A 24053-nucleotide genomic window follows, 5' to 3' on the forward strand; every position below is an offset into this window, starting at 1 on the left:
GTTACACAACGTCAGCGCTATTCGAGTCAACTAATTTCAGCCATTTTTAATCCGTTTTCTTCTTGCGAAAATTACTAGGCGCTTTGCGCAAAATGGTTAAAAAGAAATCGGCCGAATTTATCAATGAATACGCGAAAAAAATTGAAGCGAACGAAAAAAAATAAAAAAAAAAGCAATCTTCTGTTGAATCGAAATCACATGAGTGCGCGAATCGAATGAAATGGAAACTGCGGACCAAGGCAAAACTTGCCCAAAGAGCTTTACAGAGATTCCGAAAACTCAACTTCAGGCTAACCTGGAGCTTCAGGGTTTTGCCCCTTTTTCTTCTCAACGACCTGCAGAAAGCTTGTTATATCCACTGACCTGCGTAATCTACCCGTCTCTTTATTGCGTGACTGCTTATCAGATTTTCGCCTCGCGATCAAAAGATCGTAGATTTCGTCGACGAGATAATTGCCTTGATTCGTTATACGTACATGCTTATCACTAACTTGTGTCGCTATTTTTCGTATACATCGTTTCTCGTTCTGCTTTTCCACGCTGATTTAATTGCTCGTTCATCAATTTCCAGCAATAATTAACAAAAATCCTGTTTATGACTCGATAACACTGGAGTTTCCTTCAAAGAAGTGAGAATTCTGTGAAGCATATTGAGTACTACGTTCTAAATTATGAATATTCACGTTAGATTGAACGCTTGTAACGTAAGCGAATTCACAATTATTTGTTTCACTGTACCGTGGATTTATACATATATCTCATAAAACCTACGTCTGAAGGAAAATTAAATCAAGAGTTAATAATATCGTTATTGCGTGTCGCAAATCTTCCCGAGTGATTCGACAAACACCCCCGCAGTATCTCGTGGGGGTTTCCGAACTGAAAAGGTGGGCACGACAGTATATGAAAGGAATGTTATTACGCATGATTGGAGTCTTCGTCGAATGAACGGAGAAATGAATTCGTAGAAATGCCAGTGGACTAAAAATCAGCTTATCGAACGTAACCCCGATATTTCATTTCCCTGAAGACATAAGGAGCAAAATGAGAAGCACAATAACGTAATTTGTTCGAATACTTTTCCCAGCAACAAAAGACACCGCAGCTTTTGATCGAGCATTAAAGAATCTTTATTTCACATGAATCATTCTTGTTATAGATATATGTTCAGAAAGATGCAAGGATATAAAGAGTAATGGTCGCATAAAACAGAATAAGAAAATAATAGTAAAAGAAAACATGAACACCGAGAGAAAGAGCAGTAGCTTCTTTTGTCCAGTTGTTTTCCCTTCTTTTTTCCCGTCCCCCGTACTAATTACACACGGCACGAAATCTCTGAAGAGAAATTAGTTGGGACTTTGTACCCTCGTGTTTGCTTAATGGAGTCGTAAAAAATTTACGGGATCAACGCTTGTGTAGTGCAAGTAACAAGAGAATGCTTAGATTCTCTAGTAATTTTTTTGTTCACCAGACCGTTTCACTTTTTCGCACGCTGCATTTGGAATTTTTGCATCGCTTCGGTTTCATCGAGATCAACGAGGCAGATAGAAGGGGTCGGGGGTTGTTCCATCATTTTAGTAGAAAATAAAAGAATGACCAAATAACGACGAGAAGTTTACCTCGTTATTTCACTCGAGGCGATGACCCAGGTGGGCTTGAGGTAAACCGAGGGGAGGGTTGAATATGCAAGGAAGAAGGATGTCCCGTTGTAACGTCAGCCCAAGAAGACAAAAGGAGTTGGTGTAAATCAGGAAAGTGACGTTCGCTCCTTGCCCGATCCCACCGCTGGCACCAAAAACATTCCACTTTTGCGATTTTACCCCACGAGCCACGCTGTTTTACCATCTTTTTATTTCCATCTCAACGTATATTTTTGCAGGTATAAATTTTCCCACGACTTCTCTTCTGCTCCTTCTTCGCGCCCAGACAGCAGAGACTGGAAGGTCCTTCCGTATTTTCAGGGTATCCTCTTTTCAGCCTGCGAATCTACAAACGTGTACGACTATATACACACGCGCCGGCATATCTACCCACCTACATAACAGCGAGTACTCTACGAAGAAACATATGTAGAAGTGACGATGTAAATTTCACCCTTCACCCCTGGGGCCTCTTCTCCACTGTATTCCTTCCTCTTGCTCGGCGTGTGAAGCCCTTGGCGAATTTCCATCCAGAAACACGAGGACCATCGCCTTATCTTTTGTCTCCAAATAATTGTTTCCCACACCCCTCGCGCAGCTAGGTTTACGGAGAATACACACATATATTAGGGTGCCGCGCAAGCCTCCCTGTCAAAATTATTATTTTTTATTTTTCCTCTTGCTTCGCGCCGCCTTTGCTACGCCACTCTTCAACGGCGGGAACCCGAGATGCCGCTGCTTGGAATGAAAATTGTTGAAACGAGGTTCGCGCATTCTCCGAATCTCTAAAAAAAATTTCAACTACACACCGTGACAGTCTCAGGGAACCGACCAATCAACTGCGCAAGCGTCGAATTTCTCGTCTATTTGAACAGGCTGGCCGATTCTGTCTAGTTTTGAGTTACGAGGTTAGGTTGACTTTAGAGAGGGTACGCCTTCGATGGTCTAAAATCATACCTATTTGAGGGAGTTGTTTTTCAAGGAAATGAAAACACTTGGAGCAATTTGAATTTAGGGCTTTATCATTTATAGTTTTAAATACATTTTAAAAAATTTTCATTCAAATAAGTTACAAAAAACGGCAGCTTTTGGATGTTCAGTTTCACGAGTCTGTCACAGTGTATCGTGGCTTTTGTTCTTCATAAGCTTGAAGTCAATTGATCGCAGCAACTTTTCCCTCATTCCTTACAATCTGTTATTTCTTATAGCCAATCACTGACGAAGTTAGGTGCGGTGAACAAATATTTGTCCCGAAAAAGCAAAGATCTAATATCCTCTTCGCGAAGATGTATTTTTTCTCTCGTTAGCAAACCTACAGTCTCCGTTCAGCTTTTGCGCGTACCCTATATATGTTTTGGTTGGGATTATCGCTGGATTATCCCTCTCCTCCAATGCTACGTTCTTCTTACCGATTTTTTGTCCGCTTCTTTTTTCCTCCTTTTCGTTAGTCTCGACATTTCTCGCGCAAATCCTGTTTGAAGAGTAGAAAATTTTTTTCTAAATATATTCGCACGTCGCACCGTGTCAGCGGTGACGAGAGGAGATTCAATAAAAACTAAAAAAAAAAAAAAAAAAAAAAAAAAAAATTCCAAAAGAATATACAGTCTGGTGAGAAAGAAACGTAACCTGCATATCGTTTGTTTAAATTTCAGCTTTTGCAAGGCCAGCGGTGATTTCTCACGCTTATGGCCGCGCCTCCAGACAAGCCCTGAAAGGATAAAAATGAAAAACAAACCCCAGCTCGCTCTCCGCGCTGTTGTTACATGTGTACCTACTTTCCGAACTATAACGGGGATGCGGATTTTTTTTTTGTTGCAGAGGAAATTCGCCGATGTCGTTATTCGCCCGATTTATATACAAGAATAAGGGATGTTTACTCTGCGGGTGAGTTTAAGCTTCTTAAAAATGGATTCAAGTTGCCCTCGAAACGTCCCTCGGCGTTTAAGGAAACCGTTGTTGTACCCTCGAGGCACCCTTGATTCGCCCTTCTCACAAACCTCAGGCGAAATTCGTGCCGCGGTGTAGGCACGCACCTTACTACCCACCCGGAGGCGTAAAGCATCGAGGCTAGGTCTACATCTGGGTGAAATTTCACAGGTTAATTCTACAGAGAGACGGCCCGTCGTTACATGGAGTACACTACCTACGCGTATTCGTTTCACGATGAAAATTCACCAAATTATTCAAGCGCAGCTTCACAATTCAGCGATGAAAAATAAAATTTTACCGGACAGAATTGACCGTTTTTTCCTTTTTTTTCCGCCCCGGTAATTATAAATTCTGGTTTGATATAAATACTTGATATCTAAAAAAAAGAAAAAGAAAAAGATAGCGTGAGATAAAACCTTAACTGGTGTATAAATAATTTTAACACTAATTTATATTCAACACGCAGACACCTGTAACTTGAGCTCGTACAACGTTCAGCATATCTAGTTGCATCCGCAGCGGGGTGAAAAGAAAAAAAATTTAATTAGAGTTAAAAAAAAAAACGTAGTCCCGAGATTCTTGATTCTACTGAATAAATTAATCAAGATTGTACGTGATTGGAATTATGCGGCTAGCTAGTGAAATTCCTGTGTTCTTTTGTTTCTCATGCACAGAACTATAAGAAAACAAAACAATAGAAAAATATCATATCATATATATTTCCGAATTGACCACGAGTTTCTTCTGTCGCAATCTTCACGCTTCTGGTCTTAAGTGTTCCAGCGTTTCACTTGTGCAACAAGCCAACACTTTATGCATGTATAAAGTATAAAGTCCAGGCTCGTGCAGAAGGGATGAAGACTTAATCTCGGGGTCAAAGTTCGCCGACCTCATTTGTGTGATTTTATGCAACCTGTTCGTAATATGATATCGCAAGGAACAGCGAGCGTTGCATATTAAACGCTCACACTTATCCGATCGCATGACTGTGCCAGCAATCTCTTTTCAAAACGTATACCTGGAAGCTGGTAACGATGCAAAGGAGGAGGAAGGACAAGAGGGGAGAAAAAAGGGTGGAAGAAATATTGAAAACGCTATATGTTTCGTTGCAAAATCGTTTCCCATCGTTCAGCGCGGATCGTATATTGTTCGATCGATGTTCAAAGATCAGATTCTGTTCCATCTATTCTCGACGATCATTTATTATTTTATGAAAACGACGAAACAAGATTATCGAAATACACGAGCGAAACTTGGATCGTCGTTATTTACGGTAGGACAAATCCGAGATACCGTATTTTAGTTTCTGAAATTTCATTCAGGATACAGTCAAACGCAGGGATGAAATTTAAGACAAACTTTCGCGATAACAAACAGATAACAGCCGTCTTGTATCCGAGGGTATATTTCTATCGAACAAGTTTTTCCATTTAAATGTTTCCTGCAAACGATTAGGCGCGTAACGGACGATATATAATGACAATCGATGTCGATTTATGCGACGCCATATTCCCCAGAATTGAAGGGAGGAGAGTGAAAAGAAAGAAAGACAAAATGATCCGAACTATCGTTTGAAATATGTAACATCTGATCGACCTGTTTATTTTTTCAACTTTTTTCAAACTCTTACAATCAGATCTAGAACCATAAATTTTGTTGATGGAAATGAAGGAGGTAAAAAACGCTTTGAAATTTTTTTCAGACGTTCCAGATCCGCCAGGACGGCCGTTGATAATGGCTTTCACATCCCGTTCGGTAAATCTCTCATGGGCAGCGAGTGCAAACTCGCACAACAACCCGATCTCCAATTACGTCATCTACATTCGGTGAGTGAGATAATAATTTAATCATTCGAGGATTTATTTCTATGCACAAAAGTGCCGGGGGTGCAAACCTCCACTCAATTTATGCGCATACACGTTCGCAGTCATATTACATGTACGCATGTATACCTGCGGCCCAACAGGCGGATAATTTTCTTCCGATACAAGGTACAACAAACCTCCAGGGATTTATTGTCACGGGAAAAAAGAACCAGAGGCAAAGAATTTATCGCTTTGCGCAATTTCGCCCTGCAGTCCTATCTGCCTGCGATAATGAAAACCGTGTTTAGGAATGTGTACGCATCAATAACCAATACGTCTCGGGTCCCCGCTGATGAAAATTCCTCTGATAAACTCAGGATTTTCAAACACTTTGGAAAAATAATTTAGAGCCTTGCGAACCGCGAACTGTGTGATTTTTCTGCGTAATGTAAAATTTTTCTATAATTTTTCACGCGTAACTACCAAGTATCGAGATTCAAATTCGCCAAATTCTCAGTGGCTGGTCAAAATATCCCAGTCACAAAATCTCCCCAATAAAATTCTCAGCACAAAGTCCTCCCGTACAAGATTCCTGCTGAACGAAATCTCCCTTGAAACCCCCCTCCCCGTGCCTTGCGAAATCATGGGGGAAATTTTCTAGAGGGGGGATTTTGTGCAGGGGAATGTGGCCCGGGGGAATTTTTTTCGATGAGGGATTTTTTCAGAGGGGATTTTTAAATAAACCATTTTTTCTCTATCGCTAAATTATTTCCTTTCGGGATTCCAGAAACTTTTCCCAGTAGGAGTGATTTTTTTTTTTCTTATGCTTCGAAAATTGTTGCCTCAAACCGAGAAGCATAATTAGTATATCTTTAGCATGTTCAATCGGGCTGTAAAATTGATCGATTGATCGTAAAAACGATGAATTGAAACACCGATTGATTGAAAAAATAATCGATCGATGTCTACGATTAATCGTTTAATCGCAGTAAAGAGAATATTCGTCCGGAAACTTGCATTAGATTAAGCAGTTCTAGCGAGGGCGCCGGTAGAAGCATCCGGAGAACGCACTCGCTTAATATCAATTCCGCACTTAAATGCTTTGGTGAAGAGGCGGCTGGGCGAAGCGAAGTGAGGCGAGGCGAGACGCTGCGCAACACTATCTCGTCAACTATTAAAGCAGCCCCTAATTGCTCGTACGTGGAACAGGGGTGATTAATGACATTTGCTCGAGGACTCTGTGTACACGCCGAACACGGTGCGCAACGGCGATGACTCTGACGTCGGCGAGATAATGCCCTCGAGAAATCTCGATCGAATATCTATGGTTATGTACGTACATACCGATTTGCACACGTGCGGAGTGTTTCCGAGCAAACGACGCAGTATCCTGGGTTGCCTACCGCCAAGGGGAACAAATATCGGTAAAACAGGCCTGCCGAGTTATCGGTAGGTAGCGCGTTTAGAGTCCTCGCGAGTCAGCTGGAACTGCCCGTGTTGCCAAGTTGTATGGATTTGGCCAAGCGGTTGTTTCGTAGTTTATAACCCATGCCGAAACGTTCAGAAAATCGCGTTCCGGCCTCACGTTAAAGTTAATATACGACTTGACTTGACTGATGTGACAATGACTCGGTCGGTCTGTTTTACCGATATTTTTTCCCCTCGGTGGTAGGCAATCCAACATACCGCGGCGTTTACTTGGGAAGATCCTGTATAACGTAGCTCTGACTTGTGCAAGCGGCATGATTTTCCGCAATCTCCATTCCACACTGCAGATTGCAGGTCTCCTGCTGGAACGAATCCCAAGGATTTGCCGCCCAGTCGGCGCATGACGTCTTTTCATAAACCAGCTACTACAAAAGCATTAACGGGGAAGAGAATACAAAAGAGATGTCGTGGGGCTTTTAATGTACGTTTCGGTATATCTAACTATTAAAGAGACGAAGGAAGAAGTGGAAATTGAGAAAGGGGACGGGATCCTTCTTTCTCATGGTTTAATTCTAGTACCGTATACCTCATATCTACGTTAGGAAATATAATTAAATATTTTATTAACTTACCCAACTGGAGCACACACATATATATCCGTATAACTATGTATATATGTATATATATACATATAATATAGTTATACGGACTGGCCGAGAAAATCCATGCTCGTCTGCGAGGCTTGACTTAATTTAAAATTTCTTAGCTAGACTGCCGCCGCCGCTACTGCAGCTGCACAGCATGGGCTCATAAAGCTGCATTGCTGTTTTGTTTTTTGTTCGATTCAGGTTTTTTTATTTTTATCATTTTCTTCCCCGTCCTTTTTCGCTCCGGTTAATTGTGAGATATTTTATTTCCATTCCCCTTTCTCTACTTCTCATTCTTGTTCTTATTGTTTCACCCACTTCTTTTTCTTCCGTAGTCTTCCTTTATAGGTATGTATAGTCTGAGTATTTTTTCTTTTTATTTTCAATATTAAGCCGGAAATATATTCCGGAGTCCTGAATACGTGGGGTGGTTATTTTTATTTTCCTTCACAAATAGAGCCGGGTGCAGAGAGCCGAGAGAACGCGTTTTGTTGGAAATCTTTAATCATGTTTTTCACGGGGATAAGCCGGGATGATAAGTTGCGAGAAATATATCAGGGAATGTCGTTAGGGGTCGCCAAATATTGGAGTTTCCCTGAGAATTTTTCTTCCATATTCTCTCCTTCTCATTCCGTCGAGGGTTACCTTCTCTATTCTCTCTGCCTTTCTCTCGCTCTTCAACACACTCAAGCTCGATTTTCTGTCTTTCGCTACACCCGGGGTAAAACTATTGTAATACTTCAGGAAAGTTGGGAAAAATATTAGTTTTATAGTAAAGTTTCTAGCCAATGAGTTTAATTTGACCACTGGAAAATTCTTACGGGAAAAGTTGACGGTTAATTACCTCGTAATGAGCAGCCGTTATAACGGAGTCTGGCTGCTAATCAATGCTCACACTCACTCTCGCAGTATACCCAGAGCTGGAGTAGATAAATCAGTCACAGATTTTGATTTTTACATACATAAAGATATACATATATGTGTTTTTTTCTTTTGTTTAAACGATTGCTGCGGATTGTAATTTAGAGATATTTCAACATCATACAAATACACGAAAATGGAATCTTGTCGTAAAAAAGAAACGTCATTATCGACAACCTTGGTAGCATGAATATTTTCTGCAAACTTCTTCACTTTACTTTGTGTTTCTTTCTTTTTTTTTTTTTCTTACTACGCACGGCTTTTTCTGAAATTTCGTACAGAATTTGTACGAATTATTTTGGGATTAGATAAGAAATTGATGACCGAAAAAATATTTGAACAATAATCGGTAGCTGGACAAATATTTATACAGTAATGTTCATTGATGCCTTCCCTTTCCGGCTAACTTGTTTCCAATCCGAAACAAAATGCGAGTACGATTCTGTACGAATTCCAGCCATTCATTGGCACATAATCCGTATAGAACCGAACTTGCATTTTGTTTCGAACCGAAAGCAAGGTAGCCGGAAGGGGAAGGCATCAATGAACATTACTGTACATACTAAAACGAATGACTCAACAGAAATTAGTACAAGCGTCGATAACTGAACTAGAATTTGGACAAAAACCAACAGTTAGGTGAAGAATTGGGCAAAAAATTATAACCGGAATGGATAAAAATGGAAAAGGCACAATTAATTGTAGCAGAATAAATTTCTAAATAAGACAAAGTAAGAGATGGAGATCGAATATTCGTTGTAATGTGTTTGAGGGTCGTGAAGAGCGAGACAAGATTTCCATGGTATAGGGGTTGCATCCTGCAGTTGAGAGAGGCACGAGACTGAGAACAAAAAATGGCCTCGATCGGATCATCGATAAATTTGGAATCCGGTAAGGAAACTTTGATCTGAAAAGGGTGGAGGAGTAGACATTTTAGTTTCATTTGATCTTCGGTGGTTCTCCGACAATTGATAGCATTCATTCGGATATTTTAGGAAGGGCCCAGAATCGCTTAACGGAAAGCTAGGTCATCTCCTCCACCTCCTCCTCCTCCTCCTGCTCGACACGATTCCTTCCCCCTTAAACGATTTCTGACCTCACCGAAGCTCTTTATTTCCTGTATGAAATCCACAAAAGCGAATCCCCCTCCTAAATTTCGTTATCGCACACCCAAACCCATAGATTAATTCTAGAAGAATCAGTCTCAAACTCATCCTGTAGTTAGTCCTGCGTCCTCCATTCAGCCCTCGCACATCCTTTTTGAATGCTACAATGCGATATTGCTTATTGGCAGTTCGGCTGCGGGATTCCACCTTCGAAATATTACTACCCTTACAAGATCTTCAAGGCGATCGTGACGTCGTACCAATGACTCTTCTTACAAGGAAGGTATCCCAGGTCCACCTCTTCGATTTGATTCCTTTCGTAATATGTTACAGTGGACTAGAAAGTAAGCGACACGTATTTTTTTTTATCTGCCACTAAACAATTTAAGGGGGTGAAACTACCCTTCAAAGTTGGGCATGTCAAGGGACGATTTGGCAGTTGTTTTTTTTTTTCTCTTTAATGGATAAAATTACATTGTTCATTTCTCGTTATGAGAAAACTTTTCCAATTGGATTTGTTAAAAAATATTATGTTCTTGTAAGTGAAACCGCCGAATCGCCCTTTGACATGCCTTACTTTGTAGAGTGGTTTCACCTCCTCAAAGTGTCAAGTGGTAGGTAAAAAGAGTACACGTCGCTTAGTTTTCAGTCTACTGTAACATATTACAAAAGACATCAAGTCGCAGATATCAACCTGGAATACCTTCCTCGTTAGTTTCGAGAACGAAAAAATTTCCACGGCTACCTGAAGGAATTTCTCGCCGAGTTCGGCGCTGTCTCGGCTTAAAATTTCAAACGAATTAAACGCCCGCGTCGTCTTGTTCCCGCAGTTACTTCACCCTACAAGCCCTGAGGGACGCCGCGTTGAATGTTAGCCCTTTCAAGGGTCTCCAGCAGCGGAGGGATTCCGGTCGAGATAAATTAGGCTGATCCGTTACTCCGGAGGTCCGTCTGCAGCGGCATGTCTACATTCACGGCTATACGAACGCTCTTTGAACTCGAGTAAATTGGCTTCGTGTTAAATCATTTTACGTTCAAGACGGACGCACCTCCAGATTTTATAATCCGTTCGCGCTTGGGACTGGCGTTGTTTAATTTATTTGAGCAGAAGAACGGGTGCAAAGGCCCGAGACTGATCCATAGATTATCTGTCACTCCGCGCAAGTTTGAACTCGGCAGAGGATGGAGGGAGCAAAAAATTAAGCACAGTTCGATGGTCGACGCGTTCCGCTCAATAAAAGGGGTTTTAAACACTCGACTAGGTAGCCGCGATAAAGTAAGCATTTAAGCGCGTCAAATAAATCTTCCTCAAGCTTGTAAATCACCTGGTTCTATACGCGAAAGCTCTAGTTTCGACTCCGCGAATTTTACGTAGGTAGGTAGGTAGGTATATAAGAGCGCCTCTGCCCGCCGACCTACGGGATCTGTAGTCGCGCTCGTGACTTATCGGCGCACACAGTTTGCGCGCAGCTCTTACACACCCAGGCTCGCAGGCAATAAAATTCCCCATGCATCACCGTCGAGGGTTGAAAACAGGCTGATGAACGATCGGCCACCTCGCACCGCGAGCCTTTTCGGACCTCAAGTTCAACCTCCGAAACCGCGACCTAACAGCGGCCTCACTCCCGCAGCAGTGACATTCTTTACGCTCCTCTTCAGCTATTATTTCATTCGCTAACGAGCTCTGTCAGCTCCCGCCATTTCCTCTTCGACCCCGCGGTGCAGGAGTCATCCTTTTCCACACTGTATGCTCATCCTGGCGCTGCAGTTAGCCTCCTGCACGCTGCTTCCAGTTGGGTCACCGAAAAAACTTTACTGATTAATTTTATGGCGCTTTCTTCCTGCCTTGCTTACTCTCAATCCTTCCCGATGATCGATCGATGTTACGTGCAGGATAATCGTTATTATACACACCGAGAGGAAATGGTGAAACTTGATTAACGTCATGTCGTACTCCCACCTTTACCGACCGAGCAAACTCCCCCATTTTCCTATATTGAATGAACAAACGCACAATGTTGAATGAAAACAGTCTCACGATAGCTCGTTTTACTCTTTAATATTTCCAGAATGGCTATGCGTATCTGAACTATGCACTTTTTGGTCCCTGAAACGTGAGAAATGTGGAAATAGTAACAGGTGTTAAAAAACCACACATTTTTTTGACGATTTTCGAGATACGAATGACTCTCCTGAATGTGACTAATAAAGAGCGATGCACCGTCAAAATTTTAACCCTTTTCGTTTGTTTGTTCGTTTATTATAGGGAGAAAAAGGGTGATTTGCTCGGTTGGTAAACGTAGGAGTACTACATAACCTTAAGTGTCCGACTGCGCAGGCGCAAGTTTTGTCCTACTTTGGTACCGGTTGGCCACCTCATATTTCAGCTGGCGAACGCGACTTTCGGAGGTTATTGTAGGTTATGCGGATTATCTTAAGTTGAGCAGATCTCAAACAATCGATGCAGTGATTTGAGAAGGCTCGGTAAACATTTATTACTAACTGACCGATGACTGATGACTGCTACCGAGTCATCATACCACCGTAACTTCAATTCGTCTCTCGACACGGCAGAGTTCGACATCTCATGCCTCGTTTCGAGTAAGTTGGCTCCCCTGCCTTGCACACGAAAATATTGTCGTTGTACGATCTCGCCGACCCACAAATTCCAATTATTTCTCTCATATGCACTCGGCCTGCAAATTTTCACCGTTTCGTCTATCTATAAACTTTCGTCGTATACCGTAGTGTAAACATCCGAAGATTGAAGTCAATCCGCAGCTCCTCTATTTTGTTGCACTTGATTCCGGCCGCCGATCTTCATCCAAGCTCCGAAGCAATCGCATTCAATGTCCTTCCGTCCATCCGTGCACTTCCAATTAATCGAAAGGGCGGTCCGCAATTTGCCATCAATGTGTAGATATATATACATGGTATACATATATATACACCGACACAATATACAGTGCTGCACATGCAGCTGGTCCAGAAATCTGTGTCGGCGTCACCGAGTGTGTATGATCAAGGCAGCAGCATCGCAGTTTCATCCTACCGAATGCATTCGGTGTACACCGAACTCGTTCGAATAACGATGCAGCGCCGGCAATTCGAATATCGAACAATTCCGTTAAGACAGATTAATTGTGGGTGTGCGGCCAGCAGACACGCATCCAAGTGTTGGTATGCATTCATGGATCTATGGAGTGCGGGAATAATTATGGTGGCGTGTCCAGAGTTCCCAATTAAAGTTCATCCATTACTCTCGTTACTCTACAGCTATAAAATCCACCTCCTCGTCAAAAAGCCCATTTTCACATGCATCTGCATAATCCGATATAATCGGCGCCGACATTTTCTCAACGGATGGCGCTGATGATCAGCACTGTGATTCTTATTGTTATCATTATCATTATTATTATCAAGGGTATAAAAGACGCTGCCATATTTTATTCACCTGTAAAACGAGGTGCAAGGTGAACTGCAGCTCTTAAAACGGTTGACTGCTGGTGGGATGTCTTCGAGGAGACGGAGAAAGAGAGAGGGAGTGGTTAAAAAGAAAAAAAAGGAGGGGAAAAAGGAAAGGGAAAGAAGAGGAGAGGAGAAAAAACGTGACTACGCCGAGATACGGCGAAGGTAATTCACCATGTATTTCCAAGCTTGGTGCTCAGTTGAAGACATCTCGAGCTGGAAGGGCCCTTCTCTCGTTCATCCCCCCCCCCCCCCCCCTGCCGCCCCCCGCCGCCACCTCGTCCCGCCGCTGCGCCTCTTACATTCTCTGGTGCTTTTTTAACCTCCCCTTCGCCTTATAGTCCGGCGTAAAAAGTAGCGTCAATAAATTTGGAAGGAGGTGGACTGCATGCCTGACTGACTGCCTTTCGTTCCGATAGTTCATCACCCGCTGATCGATCAGAATTTTATTTTTTTTTTTTTGTTTCTTATTTTGGAAACACGTATATTTCACCATGCTTGTGTTACATACTCTATTATACATGAAACACACATATTCAGAGTAAATGTATCTCCATGGCAGCTAATATTTGCATGGTAATTAAAAATCTATTACGTCAAATATTTGAGCGTGCACAATTAAAAATAAATCAAGGGCGGGAGGGAGAAAGGAATTTCAATTAATAACGTTATACTATCATCGTTGCATAACAAGCATTGTTAGAATTTTGTTATACATAGAAGATGATAACCCATTATTATCGAAATCCAACCGCGATGCTATAATGATGAAGTTTTTCGCTGACGGAAAAACAGCTGATAATGACAATGGTATAATGTGTGGTAATAAAGTGGCAGGTGTTGGTTATCGGTAAACGGAACGAATAGCCGCGAGATGGTCTGTCTGACTGCAGCGGATGTCGGAGATCTTGGAGAAGAGAGAGTGCCTGAGATGATCCTGAGGGAATCCGCTCTTCTGACCTCTCAGCTAATTCCGGAAATCCCGAGCTATTGCCATGTTTATGCGAGCGCTGTGCCCAACTCGGGAGAAACAAGCCGGCCATTTCAAAGATTAGACAGAAAACTTAATTATAAAGATTCTGATTGGCTGGACGCTTCTGGGATTTGTTTTTCGAGCACAGCTATCCGCGATCCTCCTCGACTCCTTTGTACTTCTACACCGCGTCCCCATTCACCTTTAACGCTATAGAACGAAATTAACCTTGTGTATTCTGACCTTATATCGATACTGGAAAAGCTCACTGCTCGTCTCTAATTTGTCCAATTTTTTCTTTTCTCTCTCTCTCTTCTTTTGACCCACACGCTATATCGCTTTGTCAAAAGTTTTATCTGTCTATCTGTCTATCTATTTATCCGTCTACCTATATGTCTACCTATCTGCCCACCTGTCTATCTATATGTCTGCCTGTCTATCTATCTATCTATCTATCTATCTCGCTCACACACTATCTCGCCCTCTCAAAAGTTTTATTTGTCTATCTATGTATCTATCTATCTATCTATATGTCTATGTATCCGCCTACCTATCTACCTGCCTATCCGTATGTCTGTCTAACTATCCATTTATCTATCCACTCGTACAGCTACATGCCTGCATAACAATCTATTTCCTCTATCCATCTGTCCGTATATCAATGTATTTAACAATCTATCCGTCTGTCTGTCTATCTATTTGTCCGAACTTTCCTTTTCATACTCGCTCGCAATGAAATTTTTCATCCATTAAGCTTGTACGACTGGGTAAATACGTACATTCTGCACGTCAAAATATCCGTTGCTGTTCGTACACTTTGTTTTTCATGATGCATGTTCGATCACCGCGTGAGAGAGATTTGACAACGCTGCGAAATGTTTGTCGAACAATTTTGGTTTATTTTTCTCGTTTTTTGGGTAGATTCTGGTCTGTCGTGTCCAACTGGTTCGACGTTCAACGTACCGTGAAAAACTACAAACCAAATGCATACAAACGAGTACATACGTATTCGCGAATAATTAATTTACATCCCGAAACGCGCGGCTCGCGTTTCAACTTTTTCCTGTCAACTACTCAATTTTCATTTTTATCCGGCCACACGGCTGCTGGATGCTCTTAATTTGTTGATTACGGCTCCAGTTGTTATGGTCACCGACAGTTATCGACAGTTGAGTATCGCTTTACAAAATCGAATCGGATTCCTAATCGATGCTGGCAGTACGGTAGTAGCAACGGCTGATTTTATTTCTCGTTCACACAAACTGCCATCGGCAGAGTGATGGGAAAACAACAAACTTCGCATCGATACAACATTACCCACGCAGAATACATATTCTGCGAAACATAACCTTTGTTACACTTTCATTATTCTCCGTACTTATCACATTTTCATTCCATCAAAGAGAAAAGAGATACCATTAATATCTTCGTCCAACCGAGGATTTCGCGACGATATGAAATGCCTTTATGTGCGTATAAATCCGTTTAAATTTCTCTCGCAGGCTACTGGCAGAATCAGATTCAGGGATCACTCGCATCTATCCGCTTACGGTAATGAGTCACGACTAGCCCTTCGACGTTCAATGATAATTTTCGGATATCAAACAGACCGTCAGAATTATCGATAATACGTAAAGGTATATACGTAGTTACATATATATATATGTGTGTGCGAGCATCACGTGTGTGCATCCGGGATCGAGTTTGCTTTTAACGGTGATGCAAAATTTATCACCCCCTTTCCCAATCCGCTCCCCCCTCACGCCTGCCTGCATGGAATTATCTGATTTAATTCAATTTTCGCCGATTGATTTTTCCCCCGCTGATTTTCAACAGGCAATTATTATCTGCTGAGCGTGTGTGTGTATATATATATATATGTATATATAATTCATGCTGCTTCCGGAATATGATCTCCACTATGGACAACATACATCGATCAACTGAATTCGCTCAAACGAAGATCCTCGTTCAACTTTGAGCGAACTTTGCTATACGTATTATATAATAGATAGTCGCGATCGAGGATCTCAACTTGAGCGGAGGTAAGAGGTTGAAAAAAAGAAGTAAAAAAAGAACAAGATCACTCCAATTTCGTTACAACGAAAATCTTGAAATCTTTCACGGTTGTTAATCAAAACGAATTTGAGGATGTTCAGGCGGTACGGCTCACGTGAAAATAAGTCGTGCAAAAAAATAATAAGACCAGGCGTTACGAAGTTATACTCAAGTTCGTTAAGTTGAATATTGCGATGATTGGAAGAATCTATTCGCAGTATCAAAATTGAAGTAAAAAAGGTTCAGTGTATACGGTTAAAGAAATAAAAAAAAATAAAAAAAAAACTAGTACGTTCGTTCGATTTCACTCCACGTTGAACAACGCGTTTCGGAGCGAAATCTGTACAGCTAGAACCTTATTATACCTATAACTGCAGGAAGTCGAAGAAGTTGTAGAAGTAGCGACAAATCCGTGCCAATATCGCTCCTCTCTATATACCGACGTGTATAATATAACCTACTGCAGCCGGTAGAGAAGCTTACGGTGATTATCTTTGACTGGTTCAGCTCTGCGGTTAGTTTCTCCCGGTAGGATTATCTCCAGGTCTTCCACGACTCCCGATATACAGCGGGTGTGTTGGTGGGTGGATATGCACCCATCCACCACATCCTATGTGTATTCACGTATATAACCTGCACTGTACAATGTAACGGCACGTACACACCCTCCGAAATCCCCGTTACGCGTACTCCGAGTACCTACGTCGATATTATCTTCGGGTAATAGTTTCGTTCGGGGTTACATTTGAATGCGGATAGAATTTCGAATGGCGTTGGCGCTCTTTTGGCCCGGTGATCACTGGCGAAAATTTATACTTCCGAAAGCCAGATAAAAATTTCTTAACCGAATTTGCATGCGCGATGTGAAGTTTTTTTCCTTTTTTTTATCGAGAATACAATGAAAAATTCTGACAAATGCTTGTGTAGGAATTTTCCAAAAGGAATGTGAGTTCTTTGCAAAAAAGAGATGCCTGAATGATTAAAACTTTTTTGTAAATGATAACGAACGGTACTTTCACATAAGTGTAAGAAAATGTTATGCATTTCTGAAAAAATTGTTGATTCCTTTTTTTTTTCTGTCTTCAGCAGAGAACGTTAATGTGATTCAGAGAACGCAAGAAATGCAATATGCTCGCGTTTTATCAAGTATCTCGTATATTCGCAGCACGCGTTACTTCGTATATGTCATAAATTTTCGCACGTCATCTTATTTGAGAAAGATTCGAACCCCTTAGTGACGTTGACTAGGGACTTTTGCCTCGAACGAGCATTGCCTGACTCCCGCTAGATGGCGAAGGAATCCAGCGCCTAGTGAGATTTACTAGTAATTTTTGCGTCGAATGATAATTGCGTAACTCCCGCTAGATGGCGAACCGGCGCCGCGGGGATTCTCGCTAGAAGAATACGGAATTCAAAAACGCTGAACGATATTCTTTAAGCGTTAATCTCCGTCGTTCGGAAATTCCGTGAATCCTGCAGATTGCAGTCAGATTTATGCGTGTCATATATAACATCGGGCACTAGTGCAGTAAAGCATTTCGTGCTAGCCAGGGCATAAATAACGTGAAATTACGCCCTAGTTAGGTATATAAGCAGGAAAAAATCCCCCCCAGGAATTCTGCAACAGGGGCGCCCAGCAGCGAATAGTGGCCATGGCATAGGTATACGTCAGATAATAATTGTCATAAACCGAAAATTATGTGCTGGAAGTAACCTGACAACCTTCCTTTTCCTAGCTGCCCGAGTTTCCAGAATTTTTCCATTCTTTCCCCTATCTCTGTCCTTTTCTCTATCCCTCTCTCTCTCTCTCTCTCTTTCACTCTCAACGATTTATACACGATCCCGTGGAGTTTTGACGATGCCTATAAGAGGGAAGATTGATCGCCAATGGGGGGTCGAAACGGGGGAAAGAAATTGTTTCTTCTCCTTCCCCCTCCCTCCTTCTATTCAGTTCTCAGCTTTTTGTTAAACTCCTCGTTACAGCAATTGCCTGAAGGTAATAGCTGTACGGAGAGCAAAAGAAAAAAAAAAAAAAAAAAAAAAACTGCACAATATTTGGGAATATAGATGAAGTACTAACAATAACCTGTGTAACAGAATTATTTCGAACGAATTTCTTCCGGAACAACTGGGAGATGGAGAGTTGAAGCTTCCGGTGGTAATAAACCTTTAAATACACCGTAATTCGTTTCCTATACAGGTACGTGTATATGCACAGAGTTATGTGTATGTGTATACAGTACGTATATACCTGCAGCTAAACGGGAAGGAAGATATACACTCGACCTTTAACTTTTAACGACCATTCCGTAAACAAAACTCGAACGTCAGTAAATATAATTACTATAATTAAAGGCAAACATATACTCATTATTTGCCTTTTTCCGGGGTTAAAAGTCCCGCGGTGTGGGCTCGTTTGATTTATTTATACAACTCCTGCGGCAGCTCACGGCGTCCCGCGTTTCTTTAATCGGTCGGCTTAAGCTTGTTAAGAAACCTCGCGAGGTGAAATCAATACTTTTCCGTTTACTTTATGACAAGGTGGTCGCGCTTCAAGTATTTGTCAAATTTTTCTAATCCCAAGTTAAAATTCTTTCCTTAAAAATAAATATACTTGAAATGTGAACAAGAGCTTCGATGTCGATTTTTTTACTTTGAACCACTTTGAAGTGGCAAAAAATCTAGCTTACTCGATCTAGTATCTTTCACTCTATAATATTCTACCAATTCTACCACGGCAGTTAATTTTTCAACATTAAACCGATCTAGATTTTGATCAACGAACAGCATCATTCGATTGATTGAGGAAAAAGATCTTTTGTCGTAAATTTCTGAGATGTACGCCCAAGGCGGAAAGTATTTATTTTCAACTTGCTAACCTTCTTCTTCGGAGAAAAAAAGAATATACCCGTCGACGGAAGACAATCCATTACACCGAGACTGGGTGCAGATTTTTTTTTTTTTTCTTTCCACTTTTTATCAATTAATTTATTTCTTGTTCCGAATAAGCGAAGTTACGTTCCAAAGTCGTTTCTGTACTTTAAATACGGCGGCGGGTAAGCATCTGTATTTAAGTGAAAACAATTCGAAAACCTCGATTAGTATTAGGACACCCTAATTTACGTTCGGCAAACGGATAAATAAATGAAGAGAAAAGGAAAACAAAGAATACGAAAATATAACAAAAATACTCGTTTTCCTCTTTCAGCAGAACGCGTGGAACGAGGGCAGGGAATAAGTACCCACTGTTTCCTTATTCATTATTTTCAACAAGTTGAAAGCTTTTCCCAATTTTGTAACCGCAATTATGGCGATACGAAGCTCTTCGAAATCCCGACTCGCGCATTCATCTCGGGGGGCCTATCAAACTTTTAAAGTTTACTTATATTTGTTATAACATCGCCCCGTGCAAACCGATCAATAAAGTAATCTAAAATTCTCTCAATGTTTTTGATTAAACAGCATAAATTATACATTCAATCCGTTGAGCGATTTCAACTTTTTACTCCAGTAACGCGTGTGTATCTATATTACGTGTCATCGTGTGAGCATCGAGACAAATTAAGGATAAATCTACATCCCCACCGCCTGAATCAGAAGTTGGGTCAAGTTGGAAACCTGTTTTAAAAATTCGCAGAGATAAATGAAGTAGACGTGTTTAATTATTCCGAATACTCGTAATTACAGAACCCTATTCTCAAATTTTCGATACCTTAGCTTGTGGTATTCGAATCTGCTCAAATTCATTCCGATTCCGGTAGGAATGTTGTTTCATTCGCGTTCACTGTCATTTGCGAAAGAAACAATATTCCTGGCGATTTTTTCGACTATTTTCATCTCTTTGACAAACAGTCGCACATTTCTCGACCCAATGTTTTGGCCTGAATTTTGAATCCGAAGACAGAATTTGATCATTTTCAAATCCAAGACGGTGGATCCAATATGGCGGATCAAATATGGCGTATCCCATACGGCGGACGTAGAATCGAAAAAACTATCAAAATTCGATGACTCTGACCGAAACTTGTTGCTCGGGGAGTTTTGGGGTTATACGAAGTAACAAAGTTGTAAATAAACTGTGACAAGGCTAGGAGATGTAAATTTTTTAAGTGTGACTGCGAAGGGTTAAACATATTAAAGACTTTTGAAATGAAAAGAAAACGAACGACATTGTAGAAAACGATGTTCGCGATCTTATCGCGGAGTCGTTCAGAGAGATAAGAAAAAAAAAAAAAAACGAGCACAAAATTAGACAAGACTTTCATTTGCTTAATACAATTCGAAAAGTACTTACCTTACACTTCTCGCGTCGAGTTGGTTATGTATATAAATACCTCGACACTTAAGTGGATACAAAAGGGTGAAGATTCTCCGAGGTCGGAAAGCTCTTCTCTCAGCAGCTCGCCGTGTTCTGTAATAAAAGGTTCGCCAAGTGGTTAATTGCTCTTATTTAGTAGGATATAATCCCATTTACCACACGTTTTTGAACCCTTGCAATTATACAAGTGGGCTTTGAATCCCCGGCGCGAATGGGAATAATTAACAAAATTAGCGCCAGATCAAGCTGCTAATCCCATCCGATATCCTCCCGTATCAGTTAACCTTTCGGCTCCCGCTCGGCGTCCCAACGTTTTGCGATTCTTCCAGCGCCATTACGTTATATTTACCCGGGAAGGGTTATCAGTTTTCCAAATTTCACTTTTCTCGGTTTCTGTTTGACCCTTTTTTTTTTGTTTTTTTTTTTTTGGAAAATAAACTTCGAGACGAGGCAATCTAAGAGAGAGAGAGAGATAAAATGGAGGACGGGGGAGGAAAACCCTGGAGGGATAAAATGAGAAAGGAGACTCTGCTGCTGCCCTATGCATCATCTGTAATTAAGAAATGCCACGCACTGTTCAAGTATTCCAGCCTTAATCCAGGGAAATGAAATTAAAAATTATGAAGAGGTCGGAGCGGGAGAGAGAAAAAAAATTTAAGCTTAAATTTACCGCAACCCCGCACTTTTTCCCCCATTTTACTATACGCTAAAAAAATCTTACTACATTACAAGGGAAGATCTAACGAATTTCGGCCGGCTTCTCAGGGTTGAAGTTCTCATTTTACTGCGATTTTTAGAGGTTCGAGGCGTTCGTGAAAACCATGTTAATCAATTTTGTTTGCAGTCTCGAATCGAATCTTTGTCTTCAAATTTCTAGCACTTCCTGTCGTCGTCGTCGTCGAGAAAAAAAAAAAAGAAAAGACAAGTGTAACCTAGTATATTTTTCGTGTAAAAACGTCTGATGTTTCCAAATTTGAAATCTATTTTCAGCTAGATCCTCAGAACTTGACGAAAATTCGTATATTTCCGAAAAAGAAAAAAACAGTTTTCACGATTATTTATTTTTGTTTTTAGTGAAAAATTGGACTTTTCGGAGTATGTCGCGAATTTATGCAACTTCGACTGAAATCGGATCAAAGTTGAATCGTTATATACACATATAGTATAAACATTCCAGGGATCATAAATTTTCTGACGAAAATATATCATACATTTATTTCATACCCCTCGTTTGAGATAATTTTTTTCACAAAAATTAACAAATGAGCTACTTTCTTCGATTCGTCGTTTCAAGGCTGTTTTTGACGCTGTTTTTTTTTTTGTGGTTTTGACCCATTGTCCGTAAACGGGCCTGGAATGATTTACGCTTATCCAGCTTTGCGCAGCTAGTGAATGCACATAGGTATGCGCCTATGTTCACCGACTATTGATCAAGTATGTACAAACCAATTAATGCTGAACCTCACGGCTATTCATCTACATTAATAATTATGCTAAGCCCGAGTATCCGTCCTTCGCGCAACATTTCGGCGAATCCCAAGCTCTATGCATATACCTACCACCGCTAAGGATTACATACAAATTATTACATCCTGCTACCCGATCTTAATTATACCTGAGTTACACCTTCCCGCCTATTATAACAATAATCGCTGTGATAATATATTACGAAATTTCGAGTGTGTCGAAATGTAATAATAATGCTTGTCCGTACCGCCTCGTTCATTTTTTCGCCACGCGGTCACATATTTATTCGATTATTCGCTCTATATTCAAACGAAACGTTTACCTTTAACGGACTTGCCATCAACGTGGACATCGTGGATTTTATAGGTAAGAAATTAATACCTTTTGTTTCTTTACAAACTGCGCGATTTCTTCTACCCCAGACGAAAAGTCCAAAGGAAAAGATTCGAAGCAAACGAAAGGTTTTTATTGTTTCAAATTCTGGTTGTTGCACAACAGGTTCTACGTAGTTTCGATTCCTGTCCTTTGGACTTGACTCAATTTTTGCAACTAACACAGTGTTTATCGAAGTAATTATTGTTTCATTTTGCTTTATAATACAGTAAAATATTGATTTTGAGAGATAACATTTAAAAAAAGAAGACAATCACGTTTGGAATATTAAACATATTAAATTTAAAAACTACTTACGAATACTTAACAGCTAATTGGTTATAATTTTTGTACACTGTCTTGTGTTTCTATTTCTACACAAGAATTTGTTTGTCGATAATGTTTGTTGTTCTATCACCCAAATGTTCGCATATTCTATAATTCAAGATATTACTTACACGACGCGTTGCAGTTATTTTATTTCCGAAGTGACGCAGGATCCCTGGATTCAATTTGGAGACGCCGAAAGGTTTAATCTGCTCCCCAATCAGCGGTTGATAAGCGGATTCAGCTTTGTTCTGGAGCTTAAAAGCGACGACGGAATTTCAACATTATCAAACTGTTATCAAGCTTAAGCATTATATAACTTCGTTACGCCGATGCGGTGATGCAACCCGTTTGTTTGTTTTTTTCATCTGCTTTGTTATTATTCTCTCAATGTAAAATACCGCAGGATTTTAATAATCGTGAAAATACCAATTTCCACAAGTTCGCTACCGCACACCATTAACAGAGATTACTTTAACGCCTCCGTTAACAACGAATATGTCGTGTGAATTCGGCGAATTCCGTCTCTGTGTTAAATCGAGCCAAAACCGAGGGTCGAATTTATATTCAACAGTTTTTTTCTCCTCACTCGATATTTTTTCCATTCGGATATTGATGAAAAAATTATTTCCGACGATCCGTCGAACAATGCGATTATTTCGCAAATAACGTTCGGCATCGGTCTGCGATTAATTATTACTAATGAAATAAATTGTCTCATTCGATCTCACGCGAAATTTTGACGCTCTGAATGAATGTTAAAAATTTATGGAATGCACTCCAGTCGGGTATCAAATTTGTTGAAAGAAAATTGCGGCGATACAGAGGGCCAAAAATTTTTACCAAAGCTAATCTAGTTACGACTAAGTAATAAATTCCTCGTCTTACTTATACGTGGCAATGTTATTAAAACACTGAATTTTGAGTGTGAAAACCTCGTTCTGATAAAAAGATCAGAGAAATCGTGTCGTTCTGACATTTTTTTCTTAAAAAATTCACAACGCTTGTGAAAAAAAAAAATTGTCCGAGTTGAATGTCCGATGACAACAACGATTCTACATATCGGATTTTCTTCTTATCGGTCCAAGAAAAGGATCCTCGATTTATAGCCCACTCAACGAAGACTCAATCAACAGACTAAAATATTTCCCATAAAAAATTGTCAACTGTGCGTTTTTTTTTTTTTTTTTTTATTCAGAAATATGTTTCAACAGATTATTTTCTAAATATGTTGGATTCAACTTGATTAGATCAAGGTTCGGTATTGAATCCTTTTTCATCTGTAACGTTTTTCATCGCACGAAGAGTATAATTCTATCATTTCTATCGAGTCTATTTGTTTTTCTCCGTATCGTCAAAAATATTGATAAAATCTTAAGGGATGGCTGAATTTTCTCAAGTCCGTTTTGCTTAAGGGAGGGAGGCTTAAGCAAGCTTGAGCTCCGGCAGAGAATAACCCTGAACGGGACGAAGCAACCGATAGGGAGTGTTTCGGGTGTCTAAGATGTTATTGGGCGGGTTCATAAATTCCGTGAGATTAGCAACCGACCGGAAATACTCGGAAGGCGAGGCTCAAACCTCGGGAGAGGAATAT

General features: G+C 40.6%; 1 protein-coding gene across 3 annotated transcripts in view; it reads left to right on the forward strand.

Moving 5' to 3' along the window:
• The window catches only part of LOC124182521 (tyrosine-protein phosphatase 99A), a 299728-nt gene that overhangs the window by 213236 nt on the left and 62439 nt on the right, over positions 1 to 24053 (forward strand). For all 3 annotated transcript variants that reach the window (XM_046569912.1, XM_046569913.1, XM_046569914.1), the window contains exon 3: positions 5272 to 5395. In XM_046569912.1, coding sequence (XP_046425868.1) covers positions 5272 to 5395 — 124 coding nt within the window. The remainder of the gene's footprint in view (positions 1 to 5271; positions 5396 to 24053) is intronic.

The sequence above is a fragment of the Neodiprion fabricii genome, chromosome 5, assembly GCF_021155785.1.
Source record: "Neodiprion fabricii isolate iyNeoFabr1 chromosome 5, iyNeoFabr1.1, whole genome shotgun sequence".
Classification (NCBI taxonomy): Eukaryota; Metazoa; Arthropoda; class Insecta; order Hymenoptera; family Diprionidae; genus Neodiprion; species Neodiprion fabricii.